This window comes from Mytilus trossulus, chromosome 13 (genome assembly GCF_036588685.1).
Source record: "Mytilus trossulus isolate FHL-02 chromosome 13, PNRI_Mtr1.1.1.hap1, whole genome shotgun sequence".
Classification (NCBI taxonomy): domain Eukaryota; kingdom Metazoa; phylum Mollusca; class Bivalvia; order Mytilida; family Mytilidae; genus Mytilus; species Mytilus trossulus.
The window spans coordinates 44,281,961-44,305,522 of NC_086385.1; the positions used below are offsets into that span (position 1 = coordinate 44,281,961).

General features: G+C 32.1%; 1 protein-coding gene across 3 annotated transcripts in view; it reads left to right on the forward strand.

The window, feature by feature from the left end:
* The window catches only part of LOC134693935 (A disintegrin and metalloproteinase with thrombospondin motifs 6-like), a 41,600-nt gene extending 19,927 nt beyond the window's left edge, over positions 1 to 21,673 (forward strand). For 2 of the 3 annotated variants that reach the window (XM_063554885.1, XM_063554886.1), the window contains exons 7-18: positions 2,903 to 2,974; positions 5,116 to 5,267; positions 5,965 to 6,002; positions 8,651 to 8,756; positions 9,403 to 9,561; positions 10,114 to 10,258; positions 11,829 to 11,945; positions 12,910 to 12,961; positions 14,618 to 14,770; positions 17,969 to 18,115; positions 18,520 to 18,656; positions 20,768 to 21,673. In XM_063554885.1, coding sequence (XP_063410955.1) covers positions 2,903 to 2,974; positions 5,116 to 5,267; positions 5,965 to 6,002; positions 8,651 to 8,756; positions 9,403 to 9,561; positions 10,114 to 10,258; positions 11,829 to 11,945; positions 12,910 to 12,961; positions 14,618 to 14,770; positions 17,969 to 18,115; positions 18,520 to 18,656; positions 20,768 to 21,646 — 2,157 coding nt within the window. In that variant the 3' untranslated portion in view covers positions 21,647 to 21,673. Of the gene's footprint in view, positions 1 to 2,902; positions 2,975 to 5,115; positions 5,268 to 5,964; positions 6,003 to 8,650; positions 8,757 to 9,402; positions 9,562 to 10,113; positions 10,259 to 11,828; positions 11,946 to 12,909; positions 12,962 to 14,617; positions 14,771 to 17,968; positions 18,116 to 18,519; positions 18,657 to 19,494; positions 19,508 to 20,767 lie in introns of all 3 variants that reach the window. The other variant, XM_063554887.1, reaches the window with a different exon arrangement.
* The last annotated feature ends 1,889 nt before the right edge of the window (positions 21,674 to 23,562 follow it).

Genomic DNA, 23,562 nt, shown 5'->3' on the forward strand with positions numbered 1-23,562 from the left:
AGAGAATAATATATGGCAAAATCCGTATCATATGTCGTATCATCCCGAGACATCAATATCAGCCCGAGGGCCTTAAGGCCCGAGGGATGATATTGGTCGAGGGTGATACGGCATGTGATACGGATTTTGCCATGTATTATACGCTTTATCATATATTTCAACAGAAGAGTTTTATATTATATGAACTGTTTTCTGATCCATAGCACTGGGTTACCTTCAGTTCTGCTTTTGTCTTGTTTCAAAGCTTTAAAATAACTGCTCAATTATTTATACGAAGCACCTAGGTTACCTTACAATCTGTTGTTTTGAAAATACTTTGTTTAATATTGTATTATTGAGTGTTTTGTATTTTTTATAGTTGCATTTAGTGTGCCAAAAAAATTGTTGTAAAACTTGATGTTCGTGACGTCACATACAATATGAAAACTTAATGTTCGTGACGTTACATACCAAACAATGATGTCATTCAAAAAATTGACCTATTTTTAGAAAAAAAAAAAAAAGTCTTTTTTTTTTTTTTAATATTTTTAATTTTTTTTAAATTTTTTTTTTTTAATAGAAAAAAAATTCTTTTAAAAGCAAAAAAAAAACCCAAAAGAACTGACTTTAGTTTAAAAAAAAAAAAAAAAAAAAAAAAAAAAGGTATGCGATACGGGTTTTACCATGCGATACGGGGTATGCGATACGGGTTTAGCCATGCGATACGGGGTATGCGATACAGGGTAGGTGATACAGACTGGAAAAAAGAACCTTTATTAGATATACAAAAAAGCTGTATTTTGTAATAAATATATGATAAAAGAAAATATAAAAGAAAACACTTCGCCATATTACTATTTATCCTGCAATTGGGTGTCCTACTATACAGATACAGCCCTACAGATATCGCTATGATGTATCTGTATACTATACAGATATCGCTTCTAAGCTCCGCCCACTGCCGGACTGAGTTTTGTTTGAACCTGTGTGACCTCAGAATGTGTATTCCACTTGCATTCCAATGACAATGACAATTGTCGATTTCAAAACTTGAATGTGTATGATTGTGTTACAAAATCAGCCATGTCAATTTCAGCATGCATGTTTAGTGAAAGTCAAGTCTGAAGCGTAGTAGGACAACTCGTACATTTCTGTTTCAAATTGGACAATGTTTTGTTTTTAATTCTTACTGTTGAAATTAGTTGTTATGTTAAAATAGACATTTATTCACCTTGAGCGAGGTATTATTATTGACCATTCGAGATTCTTTTTTTGCGAATCCATCTTCAGCGTAATGTGTGATTTTGATATAACTACGCGGGCCTCAAGGGATTACAAATCGAAAATAAATGCTAAATAATTATGTAAGTTTTAATTTGTGTTTTTCAAAACACAAACAATTTACAGAATCAATTGCAGGATAAAGACAATAACTGTTTAGTGTCTTTAAATATCAGCTGTATTTGTACTCGGCTCGAAACAGGTGTAGTAGCTCGCTAAAAGCTCGCATACACCTTGTTTCCTAGCCTCGTACAAATACAGCTGATATTTAAAGACACTAAACAGTTATTGTCTATATAACGTAAACTTTAAACTCAGCTTTCAAAGAAGATGTATATATTATAATATATGTTTTTAAAAACTCTCGATAGACTGCATGTATACACACTTATATATATAATACAATTTTTTTATGTCCTTCCTTCCTTACAAACCCTGCTTTACTCTCTATTGAGACCCAATCATCACGTCGATTGATGTATAAGTGTGACGGGAGTGTTTTCCTGTAGATAATTATATAAATCTATAGTGCGTTTACTACTTTTACTTCAAAATTAATTTAATAAGGATAGTTTGAACCTCTTTATCTGGTTTTTTTTTGTATAACTCATATGGTTTAAAGGGCAAACTGAGCCGTTTGCATCACTTAGCGTCCGTTGTCTGTCGTCGTCTGTTAAATTTTGCAAACACTTCTTCTCTACTGGACCAAATTTAACCGAACTTGGCCACAATTATCATTGGGGTATCTAGTTACATGTATCTAGTGTCAAGCATTTACACCTATGGACAAAACATTATTCATAAACCCTTTGTAAAGATTTTGCTATTGGGATGCACATTGTTATCACTTTCTACATGTAAAAGGTTCGTTAAATGAATTGAAATTGAGAATGGAAATGGGAAATGTGTCAAGGAGACAAAAATCCGACCATAGAACAGACAACAGCAGAAGGTCACCTAATGGTCTTCAATACAGCGAGAAATTTCCGCACCCGGAGGCGTCCTTCAGCTGGCACCTGTATAAATATATACACTAGTTCAGTGATAATGAACGCCATACTAAACTCCAAATTATACATTAGTAACTATAAAATTAAAAAGAATGCAAGTCTAACAAAGGCCAGAGGCTCCTGACTTGGGACAGGCTGTGTTAAACATGTTTATGAGATCTCAACCCTCCCCCTATACATCTAGCTAATGAAGAAAAGTAAACGACATTAAAATGCAGTTCAAGAGAAGTCAGAATATGTTTATGGACTGGTACACATCTAAATAATGAAATACAATTATAGTTTATAATCTTAGATATACATGTATGGAAGGAATTTTAAATTGCTGGAGCCCGAACAAAGAATGCAAACACTTTTTATCATAGTTTGTAGTGGCTTATATTATAGGATTTGGTTCGAGTTTGCAAGATACTAAAACAATAAATGTTCATAACAAAATAAAGAATATAGAAAATTAAAATCAAAAGAGTACATGACTGTTTAAATACGCCCCATTAAGACACTTTTATATGCTTTATTTTTTATTAAGTGTGACTTGGATTGCGTGTTGTCGCATTGGCACTCATACCACATCCTCTAATACCTATTTGATTCATTTACTTTATCTTTATCCGTTTTTCATTGATTTGCAGATGGATGGAAGATACAAATCTATGTCACCCAATTTTATTGGCATTGCTTTCGCTGGAATCATCATTTGTAAGGTACAGTATGTTTCATATCTATACACTCACTTGTGTTACACTTGTTAACCCGTCACAGTGGATAACAAATTTAACAGGGACAATTTTGTCAAATTTTGCTTTAAAAATTAATGTTGACGGCATGAACTATATATCTTTATTACGTTTAAAAATATAATTGAATGTTCATTTTTCGAGTAAAGATCATGGTGCTGTTTACGTAATGTTGTAGTGAACGACTATCATTGGTATTGTTGGTGTGAAAAGTGAAATCACAAAAATACTGAACTCCGAGGAAAATTCAATCGTAAAGTTCCTAATCAAATGGCAAAATCAAATGACAAAACACATCATTTGTGAAGCACAGTACTAAAAAGTAAAATTACAAAATTCTGTAATCCGAGGAAATTCAAAACGGAAAGTACTTAATCAAATGGCAGACTCAAAAGCCCAAACACATCAAACGAGTGGATAACAACTGTTATATTCCTGACTTGGTACAGACATTTTCTTATGTAGAAAATGGTGGATTAAACAAACAGACATAATGGCTTAAAATATCAAAAATAGGGGTACTGCAGTCAACTAAGTCAGCGCTTCGGTAATTACATGATTGATAATTGAGATGCTTTTAAATTCTCCATTGATAAATTAAAAAAACAAATATGAAGTCACCAAGGTTTCAATTCCCCGCCCCTCCCCCTGCATGTTATCTTTAGAATTACTATTTGCCTTTCGTTGCTTTCATGTTTGGTCATTTTGCCTCCAGTCGAACCTATCTTTATATTATATTATACATATTTGAACTGTCCGACATTATTTGTGGAATCGAATTGGAAACGACAGCTTTCGAAAAAACATAACTTACAACATACCATCGTTTAACCTGACAAAGTGGTACAAGTCATTCCTTAAAGTTATTATACCCCCGCTTTAAAAAAAGGGGGGTATACTGTTTTACCTCTGTCTGTCCTTCCGTCAGTCCGTCAGTCCGTCAGTTCGTCCGTCCCATGAATATTTTTCGTCGCATTTTTCTCAGGACTACAATACAAGGATTTCTGAAATTTGGTTTCAGGGTTTATCTAAGTCAGCTATACCATGTGATGCGTTTTCAGATTGATCACTTTACAACTTCCTGTTTACCGAACACTTGTATGATTTTACACATGAAAGCCAAGTTGAAATTTTCGTCACATTTTTCTCAGGAACTACAATACAAGGATTTCTGAAATTTGGTTTCAGGATTTATATAAATCAGCTATACCGTGTGATGCGTTTTCAGATTCATCACTAGACAACTTCCTGTTTACCGAACACTTGCATATTTTTACACTATTAATATTATCCACTTGCGTCGGGGGTATCATCAGTGAGCAGTAGCTCGCAGTTTCACTTGTTTTATTATCCTCTGAAAAGAGTATTCATTCATTTGATTTATCAAAACATCTGATCTAAACTAACATTAAAATGTGTGTCTCAATTCCGTAAATGAAAAACAAAAAATACAATAAACGTGAGGTGTAGAGATATAACTATGAGAGACGTATAACACTGTAGTTATACATGTGCACCTTTTTGTGTAAATTATGTCTTTTGAAGACAACATTTTCCAATGAAACCTTTGTCTTTATTGATTTACTCAACCACATCAACAAATACTATTAGTTACATAGTGTGTTAGTGACCTAATATGATATATACGGGGTCAATTTACTGACCCCGTATATATCATGTTAGGTCACTAGCACACTATGTATCGAATTTATCTTACCGACTATCTTTATATGTTGAATTTATACCAGAGTTGTCTCATTTGCTATCATAACAGATCTTCTTATTTCTATATTAAAGTGTTCAAGTGTTCAATTTAAACCTTCATCGATTGGTCTTCACCAAAAAATGAATGCAAACAATAACTATTCATTATCAACAACCTTGATTTAACAATATTGAACAGAACTTTCAATACTTTTAGAAAATCAAACATTGGCAAAGGCGTAAATCCACTACTAACCGTGTATTGAATTAAGCCCCGCCTCCCTACTAACCTAATATTGAATATACACGGTCTCCACATGGACGTTTTTGACCAATCATATTCCTCGAAATTTATAGGAGGTAACTAAAGATAAAATTATTATATTGTTTTATTTACATTCCAGACGCCATCAGAATCAGAATGGACCGAATCATTAAGACAGACACACGAGACCCCTAATCTAGTGGATGCACACCAGGCATTAGAAAAATTCAAAGATTGGGTACAGAAACAAACTGATCTACCATCAAATGATCATGCCATGTTATTAACCAGGTATATATTACCAATGTTATTTCAACTGATCGGGCGGAGCTTACGTTTTAATTTGCATAAGGCCAGTCTATTTGAAGATGTGTGTGATAAGCATGATTGCCGTTATAATTTTTACTGATTTCTAATCAACTATCAATGTCATCAAAGGAATTTACAAAACAATGATTGGACACTTCATTCATGAGTTTATCATATAAAACACTTAGCTATCTATAGATGGACTGGTTTAGTATGAGCGAACCGGTTAAACTCCGCCCAGTCAAGTAATATAAATCGAGTAATGCAACTCATCAAATAGTCAACTGGATCAAACTTGAGTATTGATTTGTCGGTGAATAGTAAATGAAAAAATACAAACTAAAAATTGTAAATGTTTGGGTCAGGACTTATTATGATGGAACACATTTTTAGAGGATATTGGGGTATTAACTGTGTTGCTTACTCACAATTTGTACGTACAATTCGAATTCAAATTTGCAAATCACTCATCTCTGGAAAATATGTGTTCAATCTTGTATTGGTTTGGATTGCTTTATGTAACACATATTGAAGTTCTTATGCGTTTGAACTATCTTAACAAATGGTTTGCTTGATATAGGCATCACTATCATGTACAATGTACATGTCGTAATGATGGACAAGTTCTTTTGAGTATGACATGTAAATGACAACTTTTTTTCTCTTTTTTTTTTAACAGATATAGCCTGTCTAGTGGTCAGTCTTCATCTCTGGAAGGTAAGACATGTTTTAATATTTTAATTAGTAATGTAAGTTTAAGAAAAATACACATACGTTAGTTGGCCTTTGTTAGTCTTGTATGATTTTAAATTTTAGTTTCTTGTGTATAATTCGGAGTTTAGTATGACGTCCATTATCACTGTACTATTATGCATATTTTAGGGGCCAGCTGAAGGACACCTACGGGAATTCTCGCTACATTGAAGACCCATTGGTTGCCTTCGGCTGTTGTTTGCTCTATGGTCGGGTGGTTGTCGCTTTGACATATTCACCATTTCCTTTCTCAAATACACATTCATATAATGTCTGACTATATATTTGATGACCAATATGAGTTAAAATTCATGTTATTAACAAGAATGTGTCCATAGTACACGGACGCAAAATCTGCGCTATCATTTTCTATGTTCAGTGAACCGTGTAAATGGGGTACAAACTCTAATTTGGCATTAAAATTTAAAAAAAAAAAGCATATCCCTGAGAACATGTGTTCTAAGTTTCAATTTGATTGGACTTCAACTTCATCAAAAACTATCTTTACCAAAAACTTTAACCTGAAGCGGGACTGACGGAAAACGAGCGGATTGACGAACGAAGGAACAGACGCACAGAACAAAAACATAATGCCCATAAATGGGGGCATAAATCGTGAATTATTTTTTATTTCTTTTATACTTTTTAGTGCTTTACATATACATGTACGTGAGGTTCAATATTCATGCTTTTATTTTCAATGAAACAGATAATTCTTAAAGTTCAAATTTACGCATTGATAGACATATTTTTCAGCTGTAATTCAGTGGTTGTCGTTTGTTTATGTGTTACATATTTATATTTTTCGTTGATTTTTTTACTTAAATGAGGCCGTCAGTTTTCTCGTTTGAATTGTTTGACATTGTCTTATCGGGGTCTTTAATAGCTGGCCATGCGGTATGGGCTTTGCTTATCGGTGACCTATAGTTGTTAATGTCTGTGTCATTTTGGTCTTTTGTGGATAGTTGTCTCATTGGCAATCATACCACATCTTCTGTATTATATAATATTTGCACGTTATTATCATGATCAAATAACAACCTTTTTTTAAATAAGAAAATGCCCTTTTCTCTAGATTTATTCAATATCGGTTGTGCTGCTGCATTGTGTGTTTAATACTTAAGATTTTGTTTGCCATGTCTACAATATATATCATTATCAATGTTATTTGTTGTATTATGACCCACCTAGGAGCAGACTTGGGGTCAATTACATTGGAATGTAATTAATTGAATTACACATTACATTGCAAAAATGATCAATTACACTAATTACACATTACACAGTTTTTGAAATGTAATTAATTAAATTACAATTACTTTACTAAAGTAATTAAAGTACTTAATTAAATTACACATTACATTTCCTCATATTCAACAGTATTATAAATGTATATATAATGCATGTGTAAAATATTCATGTAAGCATGGTTTAAGCGTTGCATTTGATAATCATTAGTTTTTTTAATGTTTTGTCATTTAGTCTGCATCTCTCTGGCCTGAACACTTTGACATCAATTCTAAATATTCTTTCGACAGGAGCAAATGTGGATGATATTGCTTGATCAGAACATCATCATATTGATAGGAGAGGGAATTTGTTCCTATTGACTTGTCAATACATCAAGGGGTATTTTGACATCTCAGAAATGACGTCATTTGAATTAAACATAATTAAATAAAGAAATTTTAAATAAATTTAAAAAAGTGTTTTTACTTTAAAAATATTAAAAAGTGTGCTTGTCACAATATTGATAACATTTTTAGTACAAGCAATGTATATAATGTCTAAATAGTATCAATAGTTTGCTAATTAGATAAAATACATATAATAGTGGCATTGCCTGTGGACATTTAAATCTGATTAATTGCTGTTTGTTTTTACAGTTGTTAATTTTTATTTCTATTATCCTTTTGTGTATACTCATTTGACAAATGATTGTGTAGTGATTTTAAATTCTAAATGAACATATATTAAAACAGTATGTGATATCAATATTTGAAAAATGAATATAAGTTTACAAATTATATTATTAAAAACAAACCCTTATCTTTAACACCATAAAAGTGCATGTAATTGAAATGTTATTCAAAAGTAATTGAGCATTACATGCTTTTTAAATGTAATTTATTAAATTGCCATTACATGTAATTAAAAAAATGCTCAATTACACATTACATTCAATTACATGGAAAATTGTAATGCATTACACTTAATTACCATTTTATTTTCAATTACTCCATCCCTGCCTATGAGCATTAAGTTTTTCGTTCTGCTTGTTCGTTCGTTCGTTCTTCCCTCCGTTCGTCCGTGTGTCCAACTTCAGGTTAAAGTTTTGGTCAAGTTAATTTTTAACGAAGTTAAAGTCTAATCAACTTAAAACTTAGTACATATTTTCCCTATGATATTATCTTTTAATTTTAGTGCCAAATCAGAGTTTTGACCCCCAATATCACGGTCCACTGAACAGAGAAAATAATAGTAGAAAGAGGCATCCTTGTACTATAGACATTCTTGGGTATTTCTTACTTGATCCTTTTCACTGTTATAGGATTTACACTATTTTTATAATGATGATAATACATGAATCTTTGTTTTGGTCCATATTTAAGGTTATGCATATGTCGGAGCAATATGTTCACCTTCTAGTCAGTCTATCATGGAGGAGAGTGAAGACTATAGTATGATAACAGTGGCGGCTCATGAACTTGGACATAGGTAAATATATGTTAGGGAGGTTTTGGATGTAGGTATGATATGTAAATCTAGGATATATGCTATCTTTAGTATAAGAGTCGCTGCTCATGAACTTGGACACATGTAAACATGATGTTGGGAGGTTTATGTTACAGGTATAATCTGTAAAAACAGGAACGTATGCTTTCTTTTTTTACCATTCATATCTGTTTTGTTTGTTCACACATCGTTGTCAATATAATGGATTTTATGCGACTGTCACACAAAATGAGAGGTTTAGCTAGTTTTAAAGCCAGGTTTAACACAATACTATTTATCTTCTGAAGAAAATGCTTGAAGCAAGTCATGACAGTTGTTATCCATTGATTTCATGTATTTTAGCGTTAGATTTTGACATATGATTACTGATTATTCGTTTTGATGTTTTCTCGAAGTTTGGTTTTATTGTGATTCTACTTGTTTGAGGAGAACATATATATGATGAACAAGTAAAGATTAATCTATTATGTGAGGTCTTGTACTTTTTGCGTATGTTATATTTAAATAGAATAAAGAATCATTTTTAAGATGATTCAAAGCATTCAACACTGCAATATTTTTTAATATATAATTTCTATTATCGCATCAATAGTAATGATTCAAAAGATATGTATTTGTATAATTGTAGCCTTGGTGCTAATCATGACGGACAGGGGAATTCCTGTAAAAAGGATGATTTTTTTATAATGGCTGCCACAAATATGCCAAGTATGGGTAATTCTAACCCCTGGAGATTTTCATCTTGCTCTGTGAATTACTTTCATCAAACTATTCGTCGACTTGATTCGTAAGTTTCATTTTGTGAATTTTTGCAAGTTTATGACAAAGATATACAAAACTAGCATCTAGCGATGAGAAGAACAAAAATAAGAGCCTTAATACAATTGTGTTTCATTTACAGTATACTGTATATATCTGTTCTTCCGAGGAAATCCTCAAAAATGAAAAAGAATATCACAAGAAATATAGAATAAACCCTGAAGTACTAGTTATCAATTTATACTTCTGTTGAACAATGTTTTGTGGACTTCCTATAAATACTTCCATTCGTTATATATCTTACATGTATAATTGGAGAAAAGAGGGAAGATAGATACCAGAGGGACAATCAAACTCATAAATCGAAAATAAACTGACAATGTCATGGCAGAAATGAAAAAGACAAAAAGACAAACAGACAAACAATAGTACAAATGACACAACATAGAAAACTACAGAATAAACAACACGAACCCCACCAAAAACTTGGGGTGATCTCAGGTGGATAACTCACAGAATCATGTATAATGTCAAAGAACTTTCTACATAGATATAATCCTTTGAGCTTCTAAAATTACAGGAATAGAAAAAACTGTTTAACGTCATTTGGACCCAGTTACAACCCAAATGAAATAAGGCCATATTTGTCGAAGTTACCAGGACAGCTATACACAGCGGACGAGCAATGCCAGAGTAGACATGGAGACAAGTCATCGCTTTGTCGGGTAAGAAACGACAGTTCATCTGCAATGATTTATAGAAAATCTTTTTATTGATGAATTATCTAGGACTACTCTTCATAATTGTATCAACAAGAATGTTATTATAAGAATAATCTTTTTTGTCATATACAAATATTTATTTTTTTGCAAAATCAAAAACAAGAACAAATATAATTTAGTAAAGACATAATTATTTTAAATTAAATGAATACACCGACAAAACTTATAAGTCTTCTGCCCTCAGATCTATTGGCTGTTCATAAAGGAGCCAATATTTTTAACATGTGCCATGATAGAATGGTTTAGCATTTCATATACGTTTTACAAGAAATGAGAAGGTTAACAATTTTCGAATAAACTATCCCGAAGTTTTTTTATGGTCATTTTTATATTCGAGTTATTGAAATATTTTGTATAAGGAGTTTTGATAATTTCATTTCTATAAAACACAGTTTTGGATTAAATACCTTTCAATTTTGTATAGTGATGGGACAACTTTATGTATTTGTAGGAATAATACCAGGGTGATTATAGACAGATGTGTGGGTTAATGTGTTTATGTATTTGTAGGAATAATACCAGGGTGATTATAGACAGATGTGTGGGTTAATGTGTTTATGTATTTGTAGGAATAATACCAGGGTGATTATAGACAGATGTGTGGGTTAATGTGTTTATGTATTTGTAGGAATAATACCAGGGTGATTATAGACAGATGTGTGGGTTAATGTGTTTATGTATTTGTAGGAATAATACCAGGGTGATTATAGACAGATGTGTTGGTTAATGTGTTTATGTATTTGTAGGAACAATACCAGGGTGATTATAGACAGATGTGTGGGTTAATGTGTTTATGTATTTGTAGGAATAATACCAGGGTGATTATAGACAGATGTGTGGGTTAATGTGTTTATGTATTTGTAGGAATAATACCAGGGTGATTATAGACAGATGTGTGGGTTAATGTGTTTATGTATTTGTAGGAATAATACCAGGGTGATTATAGACAGATGTGTTGGTTAATGTGTTTATGTATTTGTAGGAACAATACCAGGGTGATTATAGACAGATGTGTTGGTTAATGTGTTTATGTATTTGTAGGAACAATACCAGGGTGATTATAGACAGATGTGTGGGTTAATGTGTTTATGTATTTGTAGGAACAATACCAGGGTGATTATAGACAGATGTGTGGGTTAATGTGTTTATGTATTTGTAGGAACAATACCAGGGTGATTATAGACAGATGTGTGGGTTAATGTGTTTATGTATTTGTAGGAATAATACCAGGGTGATTATAGACAGATGTGTGGGTTAATGTGTTTATGTATTTGTAGGAATAATACCAGGGTGATTATAGACAGATGTGTGGGTTAATGTGTTTATGTATTTGTAGGAACAATACCAGGGTGATTATAGACAGATGTGTGGGTTAATGTGTTTATGTATTTGTAGGAACAATACCAGGGTGATTATAGACAGATGTGTGGGTTAATGTGTTTATGTATTTGTAGGAACAATACCAGGGTGATTATAGACAGATGTGTGGGTTAATGTGTTTATGTATTTGTAGGAACAATACCAGGGTGATTATAGACAGATGTGTGGGTTAATGTGGTGCCGTGACATAACAACTCAAGGTTGTAAAAGTATGGTGCCTGCTGATGGAACACTTTGTGCCAGCAAACATGTAAGAATAATGATTACACTAAGCATAATCTTATAAAATTGATGAATATTTCGTTTTAATGAACTAAGTGACACTAAATATTATGAAAATAAAATTACAAAAGAAGATTTGAAAGGGTCGTATAGTGTTTGCGACCAACCGCAAAACTCATTTGTATGAGACAGCACACAATTTCCTAAAACCTTAGTTAACACGGAGGAATAGTTGAAATTATGTTGTGCTGCGGATACGATTCGTTTGTCGTCTGTGAATTATATTTTGATGTATGAATTTGATTATGCCTTCGGTATCTTATATTCTTTTTTTTTTTTACTTCAAACGGCATTAGCACATGTTTGCTAAGATTCCTTATTATCCTTCCCTTCGCCTTTATCACCCTGCTCAGGCGCTCCGTATTTCTTGTATCGCGGCTTTTGAGACGAGAGCAGGCATTATCAGCGACGTCACAATGTGTGGGGAGACGTTATAAAGCTTGCTATCGTCAAGCGTAAAACTGTCTTAGGAAGGAAGAAAAGACATATAAATGAACGATAAACAGATAATCGGATTTTATTTGCAAAGATTACGTAAATATCAGCCGCTCACTCGCAAAAAAGGTTCGCATGTGACTCGCCGATGATGTTTTACGATATCAATGTGTAGAAAACCGGATAATCTTTACTAATTTATATAAGTACACACATTTTAGGGGGATTTGTATGCCCGTTTATGGGCATTATGTTTTCTGGTCTATGTGTCCGTTCGTTTGTCATTTCGTCCGTTTGTCCCGCTTCAGGTTAAAGTTTTTGATCGAGGTACACATGTTTCCAATGACATGATCTTTCTAACTTTAATGCCAAATTCGAGTTTTGACCCCACTTTGCACGACCCAATGAACATAGCAAATAATAGTGCGATTGGGGCATCCGTGTAGTATGGACACATTGTTTACATTGTTATATCTGTATGATGTTATTCTTTACAGTGGTGTATAAATGGTGTATGTACGTACTCAAGCCGCGCAGCTTCCACTCCTGGTACGTTTACAAATAAATAAAGGCAACAGTAGTATATCGCTGTTCCAAATTCATCAATCGATTGAGAATAAAACAAATCCTGGTTAGAAACTAAAACTGAGGGAAACACATCAAACATGTCAAATATAAGAGAACTACGACACAACAGAAACACAACACTAATATGTAACACACACACAGAAACGACCAATAATATAACAATGGCAATTTCCCTGCCTTGGTACAGGACATTTTAAGAAAAGAAGTTAAAAAAGAAGTAACAGTACAAGTAACAATAACTGTATAAAATATTACTGAACTCATTGCTTTTTAAGGTGGTATGGGAGTCTAAAATAAAAATGATAGAATTTGTTCATACTTTGCCAAAATGTAGTATCTATTGATATATGTTCAAAAATATAATAAAAATGATAGGTCACCGCGCATTTTTACAAGCTACAGGACGTGACAAAATGACACATTTTGTATGGATTATACAGGAAAAAACACCTTTTGTGATTAGAAACTTAACAAAATGATAGAATTGTGAGATACTTAAGGAAAAGATGGCTTTCAGACAATGATTTGAGAATATCAAAAGAAAAGATATGGTCACCGTACGTTTTTTCTGGCAAAAATACAAAATAGGAAAATTTCATGTAGAATCCTCCAGAAAATGCACTGAATTAGAGTTACCCCTTTAAAATACCAATTTAAAAAACAATTAAAAACAACCAAAAATAATTAACATTTGCAAAAATATTATATTTATAAGTTAAATTCTTATAAATTGATTCTTTTAAATGAAAATTCACATTAAATATCTGCATTCCTGCATCAAATTTTGCTAGCTTGGTAGGAAATATGGACCTTTGATCCTCTGTTTTTTGCAATCCAAGATGGAGGAAGACACCCATAACACCTTAATTCTAGTAGTTCACTCATATCAACCTCTCACCAAGAGGGACAATATGATAATTAACAGGATGTATACTTACACAAAAGTATGTCAAATGAAGGCAATACAAGTTTACCGCTGTTTAAAGTCATAAATCGATTGGGAGAAAAACAAATTTGGGTTACAAACTTAAACTGAGGAAAACACATCAAATGTAAGATAACTATTAAACAACAGAAACACAACACACACAGAAACGGACTATAATATAACATTGGTAATGTTCCTGCCTTGGTACAGGACATTTTAAAAAGAAAACAGATACAGAACAATTAACAATATATGTATAAATATTTTTGAAATCATTGCTTTTTAATTCTAGTAGTTCACTCATATCAACATCTCATCAAGACGGACACTATGATAATTAAAAGGATGTATACTTACACAATTAGTTAAACATGAGTCATTAACGTAAACTCGTTTAATTAACCTGATAGAAAGAAATCAGGAAGAGGGCTTTAAACGTAATATAAACTATATATGTGTACCTTGGTAGATATCATGCGCTACTATCAAATATACATTCATAAAACTAAACGTACAAATGGTTATTTTATGTCATCATATAAACATTATAGATATATTATGAAAAACTACTCATGAATTAGTCCCTTGTGGTATATAACATATGAGAAAGTTCAGCACTTTTATGTTTCGGTCCATTAAAATCTGATCAAATTTCCAGAATTTGAAAATACATATTTGTATAATTACAGCCAAGTGTGCGCACGGTGATTATGTTGGCTCTATGGATAATCGTGGTAACACATGTACACAAATTGTGACAAAAGACAAAACGGAATGCTACAGGGATAGAATTGGACAATCATGTTGTGGATCATGTGCTAAAGTGTCATCCGGAGTTACAGGTAAACTATCTAAGATATAATTAGACAATCATGCTATTCATCATGTGCTAAAGTATCATCCGGAGTTACAGGTAAACTGCTAAGATAGAATTGGACAATCATGCTGTGGATCATGTGCTAAAGTGTCATCCGGAGTTACAGGTAAACTGCTAAGATAGAATTGGACAATCATGCTGTGCATCATGTGCTAAAGTGTCATCCGGAGTTACAGGTAAACTGCTAAGATAGAATTGGACAATCATGCTGTGCATCATGTGCTAAAGTGTCATCCGGAGTTACAGGTAAACTTTTAAAAAGATTGCAATATCATAACTTTCCAAAGGCGCTATCAATTTTCATATTTTTAACCAGCGGAACTATAGACCTGCATTATGTTTTTTTCGACGGACAACGGGATAAAATGGAAACAAATAACAAGAACCTTTCAAATTGTTTTTAGATTTTTTTTCTATTTTAAATGAATATGTACTTTTCAGATACCATTTCAGGAAGGCGCACGAGGTATCGACGAACCACTGTTATAAAACTATTAATTACTTGCCAACAACAACACCTTTCAAGGGTTTACAACATTTACTGAAATTTATTACTTTGCTTTGCATATGATACATCACAATCCTTTTTGCTACAGATGTATCAAATTATAGCCCTGCTCATGAAAACCTGTTTATGACAAGCAAGAGTCAATTGAAATGTACAACGTGTTTTATACAACGTGTTTTTAAAAGATGGAGAACATGTCTACTATCTCTGCAAAGCAGGGAAATGTGGACATTAACTTCAAGTCCCGGTTTGGGGGTTTCATCGAAGCGTTGTCGTCTCGAGTGTATAAATTTCTTATCATTCTTGAATCGGTTAATTAAAAAGCTTTGGAATGTGCATTGGCCGTTTTATTTCTATGCAAAAGATATTCATGATATAGAGGAAAGGATAGCTTTAAGACAGAATAAAGTAGACATTTGTTTCATTAGGTGTATTATCCTGTGGTCTAATATTCTACTATGCATGAAAAATACTATAATCTTGCTATACATCTTTTGGTATTTGTGACTTTTGTTTTCATTGTTCACACAATTAACAATCGGACATTAAACATATTTAATGCAAACAAATGAAATATAAAACGATGAAAAATTTGGCACTCTGACAGATAATTAATTATATCATCATAGAATAACATTTTTCAAATTCAAAGATTTCAAAGGGAAAATTGAAATAGGGAATTTGTCAAAGAGAAAACAATCCCACCAAAGTGCAGATAACGGTCAAAGGTAATCAATAGACCTTCAATGCAGCGAGAAAATCATTACCCGGAGTTGGGCATGAGCTGGTTACTAAATAAATTGTCATACTAAACTCTATAACATATAGATGAACAAAAATTTAAAAAAAAACATACAAGAGTAACAAAAGCCGACTGGAACAGGCGGGCAGGATTAAACATGTTTTGTGAGATCTCAACCTTAACACTACATCTAGCCAATGTAGAATATATAAACACACACCAATACTCATAGTAAAACTAATCCCGAGTCAAAAGTCAAAATATGTATCAAAAGAAATAATCAAAGGTAACAATCAAGCGCAATCCATCTCGTTTGGGGTTTAGTTTCATACCATCATTAAATAAACGAAAAAAACATAAAACGTATCTGTTTTTGCTTGTAAATAAAGAAGAGAATGTCAATGGACGTTTTAGAATATCTTTCTTGTCCACCGGGGACATGTATATAACTTTCGGGTTGTTATTTTGTTTTAAATACAAAAGCCTCTTGATTCTAGTAATTTTGTCTTTAATATATCGTTTTTCCCTGTCAATGCTTACTTCACTTACCTTGCGAATTTTGAAGTTTTCGTAAACTTCCGTATTTTTTGCATACAAAATCATAAGTGTAAAATTTATCGTATGTCTAAAATGTTCGTTCACAATTCAATTTAATATTTTTTATCGTAAGATTAATTTTACACTTAATATTTTTTGTGAAAAGGGCTACAGTATTTTTTGCATAAAACAAAATACTACGTTGTCATGCTTTTTGTTTGTAAAAGCTTCAACGATTATAATTTATAACCAATGGCAGTAAAAATTCTTGCCTCCTAGAATGTTGCTGTATTTTGATTAAATGTGTATCAATATATAGAAAACAAGTATCAATATATAGAAAACAATATTTAACTTTAATTTTTATCATGAAAGATTTGTTTTTAAATATGCCAACTGTCTTTTACGGTTTAGCACAATGCGTGTATGAATATGATAGTTTATGACAATCATGAACAATCGTATTGAATGATAATATTAGTACAAATTTAAATGCACTGAATAATATTGTTGTACATTGAACACAATACTATAGATTGTTTAAATAATTTCGTTAAGTGCATTATTCAAAACTAGAAGTAAATATGTCCGTCAGACATTCATTTCAATCCAATGACCAAATGTTTCAAAAGAATATCAAAACAGATGCTTCATTTTTGTTATTTCAGGGAAAAAAGCATATGTTAAGGGTGATATCTAACATGCCAAGATTTCATACCAAATTTCATCAACATACTTAAATAATAATTATGCTCTGTAGACCATTATAAGAACTGAATGCGTTGAATAAAAACGCTTCAGTGTTTCTGTTGTTTTCCTCGCATAGTTAAAGTGTTTCCCTCTGTTTTAGTTTTAAACTCGAATTTGTTTTTTCTCAATCCATTTATGACTTTCGATAAACGTTAAACTACTGTTGCCTTTATTTAGAATGTACTTCCCAGTTTACTATAATGATTGTGTTTATTTGATTTTATTATTAGAAATAAGAAGTAAGTGTTAGAAATAGGTATTAACAAGGTTAGCATTACTTGTAAGATTAAGGGCCTACTTGATTTGGCATTCGTGAATCAGTAGAAAAACTGGTTGGCGAGTCCTCAGACCACATTTGTAATTACATAATCAATAACAGAAGGACTACCATGTATTATGCCAATTTGTTTTCACTGTCATGATGTCCTGATAGAAACAATGCCTTTCAAGGCAGAAAATCCTACCAAATTTTACTTGCACAATTAAAACTCTGGTCTGAATTACACTGACCAAATTATAACTGTGGTTACTTTAATGGGTTTTCAACTTGAATAGCCGAAGTAAGACCTTTTAGTAACATTTTAGTTGATATGGCTAACATATTATATATCTTTGTTTTTACTTAGGGTGCTTATACGGAGACAGAATACCTACATCACTTTGTAATAAAACTGCCTGTCCTTACTACAAGAAAGAAGAGCTGAGTCATTGTTGTAATACATGTTCTGCATACTTTAGTGTTCCAGATCCAAATAGACTTCCAACGGAGTCAGGTATGTTTGATATGCATAAAGACTCTCTACCTACACGTAAACCTTTTTGTATTATTAAGTTTTATTGCAGTGCATTTGAAAATTATACAGCGAAAAGTTTTACTAATATGTTTACACTGGAAGTGAACATATTACCGCCTAAATAAGATTGAAAACATTAAAAAATGAAAGTAGATTTGAAACATCCATTTTCCCGTTTGAATGATTTTACAATTTAGTATTTTTTGGGGCACATTATAGCTTGCTGTTTGGTGTGAGTCAAGGCTCCGTGTTGGAGAATGTATTTTGACCTATAATGGTTTGCTTTTATAAATTGTGACTTGGATGGAGAGTTGTCACATTGACACTCAGACCACATCTTCTTATATCTAGAGAATATCTATTTTATTATTGTTTCCTTGTAGATGGTACTACCGAGATACTTATAGGAATATCAGTTGCCATCGTAATAATAGCTGTTATTTGTGGAATATATATACATAGGAGGGGAGGTAACTCTGGCGGAAGACATAAAATTCCATTAAAAGGAAGATCAATTCAGGTAATAGAATAGTCCAAGAACTAGTCGGTGACCATTGTCCATTTAGTCACTGTACTGACTATAATCAGTGACCATTGTCCATATAGTCAATGAATAGACACAGTAATACAAGAGGGGCGAAAGATACCAGATGGACAGTCAAACGCGTACATCAAAAAGAAACTGAAAAAAAGACTTAGCAACACGCACCCCACTAACATCTAAGGGTGATACATGTATCAGTTGCTTCGGAATAGTAAGCAGATCCTGCTCGACATGTTAAAACAAAGTAATAACTTGCTGACTCATAACTTCAACCAACAAATCAAAAAATCATTCAGTCAGTTTTATATTTCATTTGAATTATGAGAATAAGAAAAAACCAGACAGATGGCTCAAACAAGAATCTGATTTTAACTTTTATTATAATCAGGCATCGCCTGTAGTCTTTAGGACAATGTTAATTGGAAACTCGAAAAATTATATCGAAAGGTACATGTAGCTTTATTTATTTCATAAAGACCAGTATATATCTGATTCTCGTAGACTATTAGAGACACATTTGGATTATATATACTAAACATGTGTGGTTGACACGGAGGAAGTTCTTAGAAATTTTACTGTATTGACATGCATGTTACAGTTTACCAGAAACATAAAATTCAATACTACCTATAGCTTACTTTGCCACATTGAAGGTATACTGCTAGATCCTTTTATGGAAGAAATACATGCATTGTACATAACCATAATGAAGAACTGGTCAATATTTGCTGACTTTTGACCTTTGTTTCGCTTAACATGTGTAGGTCGGTGATACTTTATGACTAAAAAATAGTTTATCAATTATTAATTTTAGGACTATTCATATTGTAAGATATCTCACAATACATATTAAAAAAACCTCAAAATCTCAAATGTAGCATGTTTCTCAGAGAAGATAACTTTCATGTGAAAAAAAAATTTGTTCTTCAACTTATTTAACATTTTTTGTAAAGTCTATTGGCACTCACACCACATCTTCCTATATCTATATAATCCTGATTATAAACTAATTAATGCACTGATACTTCTGAAATACGTGTCCCCACTCTTTTATATGTATCAACTATGTATAAAAGGTCAAAGTCGAACTGCTAAATTTATTGTTCACATAAACCTGAAATACTCAAAACTTATTTAGTGCTTGTGTCCTTTAATTGAAAGAAACAGCATGCTAATCTGTCAATGTATATTTAAATTAATTTTTTCTGAAAAGACTTCACCTTCTTCATCATGTTCATGTTCTCACTATTATTATATTTCCCTACTCTAGGAATGCATTTTAAAAATCATTCTATTAGTTAAATGTTCAACGATTTAAAAGAATTTTTCATCTTTTTAATACATTAAAAATAATAAAGAATCACAAACATAATCTTAATCAAACAATATTCAAGTTCCTATATGATCAATTTCCAACATTTGTGTACGATTATTGATAACATATCATTGAAACATTGGATTAAGCCAATAAACCAAGTGATGTTAAATGGTTTTTGAAAATTGAAGACGTTTTGTATTGGAATTTTATTTCTTAATTGAACTTTTGTATATAAAAATGATAAGTGAAGAAGTTATAACTTTACACTTAATTTGTTTACCTATATATTTTGATAAAAATGATGCGTTTAATTTGTATGCATGACGTTTCGTGTACAATTATAGATTTTTAAAACTAGTAAAGCCAGAACACATGTTTATTATGCTGTTATTTATCAAAACTATATGTGTTGCATATTGGTTATTCTCTCAACATGGAGATGTGATACGATTGTTCAGTTTCGGTTCATCCTGACGAGTTGGCCTTTAGAATAAGGGTTTTGAAAAATATTTCTCAGCCAATTGATGGAAATATGTTTTTGTCTGCGATCCATTATATATATGCGTTTTGAAGCATATGAAATTTTAAAATATTTGAGAAATTTTTATTTTGTAATAGAACATATTTCATAATTTAATCGTTAAAAAAAGGCTGTGAAATGTTTTGAATTCGTAATATTCTGGTATTTGCATGACAATTGAATGTGTATATTTATCGTTAATGATTTCATAATTGCTTATAAATAATGTAACGATTTGTTCTGTTACAGGAGATACATTCAAGGCCATCTAAACCTCCTCTTCGAAAGCCTTTATCTTCAATTACTACTAACGGAGATCAAAATAGTAATTCCTCGAAGCATCTCATTTCTCTTCCTACTTTAAATAGCCATACAAATGTAAATTTAAAATCTAATCTTCAAAAGCCTGCTTCTAGCAACAAAAGCGATAGTCGTACTGTGAATGGACATATAAGAACCTCGGAACCTCGACCGCCGTCGAAATTAAGTGGCAAAAACGATTCAGAACAATCGTGTTTACATAATCGAAACCCTGTTAATAATCAACAGAGGAATCAAAATCTGAAGAAACCTAAAAGTTCATTATCCGAGGATAGTTTATTGCTGTCTCCAAAACATAAACAGAGCAATATAGACAAAACTGAATTAAAGACTGATACTTCTATCAAAGACAGAATTGCTGCTTTGAGTGGTAATAGTGGAGGTTCAAGGTCACCTGCCGACAGCGTTCCAAAAACTAAGGTCAATGTAAACAACGACCGACCAAAACCTAATGCAAAACCAAAGACAAATTTTACAAAATCTCAACCTGAGAATACAAAAATGGATACAAAATTTAATAAAACGCCATTGCGTCCTCCGGGAAGAAGTGGAGTAGAAGCCTCAAAATTCAAAGGTGCTGAAAAATCACCTTCACCTTTGACTCAAAAGGGTGATACAGATTTTGACACTAAATCAGGAAAATTTCAACCACGACCGCCATTTGAAAAAACTGTTGGAGTTGCCAAGAGATCTGATGGCATTTCTGGAAAAACGTCTACAGACTGCAACGAACCTTCTCTAGTACCAAAGTATAAACCAATGGAATATGGAAAACAAAAAAGTAATACAAAAAATGTAAATGCATAATTACATGTCGTATAATTTATTTATTTATTGCCTTCACATTTGTTATTTTATTTTAAATAAACAAAAATTTTTAACTTTGTGCTAAGGAATTTAGTTATTGATAAAGTTTATAGTTTTCTTTTATCCAGCAGCATTTAGAATGACATAAAGGCATTTATTACATTGTCTCAAGAGTTGGTTTATAGACAACTGACATATAATGTAATAAAACGGAAAAACGATAAAAATACTGATCTCAGATGCCCGGAAACATTAACCAAATCCTGCTATAAACACGGCAACGGTGTTTGCGTTCTTTTTAGAACATACTCGATGATAATTTTCACTCGGTAGGTGATTCTCTATGGAAAGAATTCATGGGGTTGGTTTTACAACATATACGTCAACTTAAGTAAAAGATAACAATCACAGTCTATAATCGCCAGCAATCTCGTAATGTCGTCTGTAAAATTCATCACTCCAAAAAGTGAACTTAAATAATAATGCCAACTAATGTTCCTAAGTGTATCTTGTTTATAAATTTATCCGAAGTTTTGATCCATCGACATATTTGGCCACCATGGCTAGAAATAGAACACAGGGGGTAGAATGCTGTTTTTTTTGCTTATATCTCAAAAACTAAAGCTTTTAGAACAAATCTGACTATGGGGAAAATTTGTTCAATAAAGGTAAATCTAGCAGGCCTGAAATGTTAAGACGGATCGAACTACCCATTGTTGGGTTACTGCCACTAAATTTGTAGTTTTAAGGACATTTTACAGTTTGTTTGGTATTATCTTGAATATTGCTATAGCTAGATATAAACTGTTAACAGCAATAATGTTCAGCTAAGATCTACAATAAAAGGTAATATTACTAAACATGTCAATTGAACCCTTCAGGGCATATGGTACAGTTATGGGGTAGGTCATAACGTTGCAAACGTAAAATTTTACTTTCGCGACGTCAAACTGTGACAAATCGGAAAAAGATACCTTTTTGACTGATTTTTATCAATAAAACGTAATTAATTTGGAAAAAGAGTTGATGAACCCCTCTTTTTTTTAAATGCATTTGGTTCGTATTTACGTAAGAAGATTATGTGTGCCAATTTTTCATCGAAACGTTAATATAGTGCCTTTTTTTTTAAATTTGTAAATTTTACCAAAAAAAATCATTAGGTTTGCTTCGTTTCAAAAATCTTTTCTGAAACATTGTCTCTAATACTTCTTAACTTCAAATGAATGTTCCTTTAGGAATCTAGTTTATGAACTATGTCTAAATAATTGAACCATCAACAACTATTGCCGCCATGGCTAAATACAGAAAATAGGGGTCACATGCAGTTTCTGGCATCATTTCGACGTGTAACAAAAAGACGTTAGCGGCTTACAACATTAAGGCAATAACGACGTGCAACATTAAGGGCATACGATACAGTTACAGGGGAGGTAATGACGTTTCTAATTTTTATTTTTCTCGACGTCAAACTATGTTTATCGGGAAAAGATTCTGTTTTCGATTGATTTTTATCATTCAAACCTATTGAACTTGAAAACGAGTTCATGGACCCCTCTTTTTTTAATGCTATTTTGTTTGATTGCAGAAGAAGTTTATGTGTGCCAGTATTCTTCAAAACGGTAATAGTGGATTTTTTTTTAAGATTTGATAAATATAAAGCAAAACATTTATGTGGGTATTTTCATTCATTAACATTTAATAGATATGAGGTATATGAAAAAAAAAATACACAAATTTAAATGATATTTATATAAAACAGAATTTACAAATAGTTTGAAAAAACAGCTTGTGTTTATCTTTTAAAACAAATAAAGGTATGTATAATTTCTGTAAAAAATGACTTTTTCATGAAAACTGGTACAAGTACGAAATCAAACCGAATGTCATTTAAAAAAAAAGAGCGGTCCATGAACTCG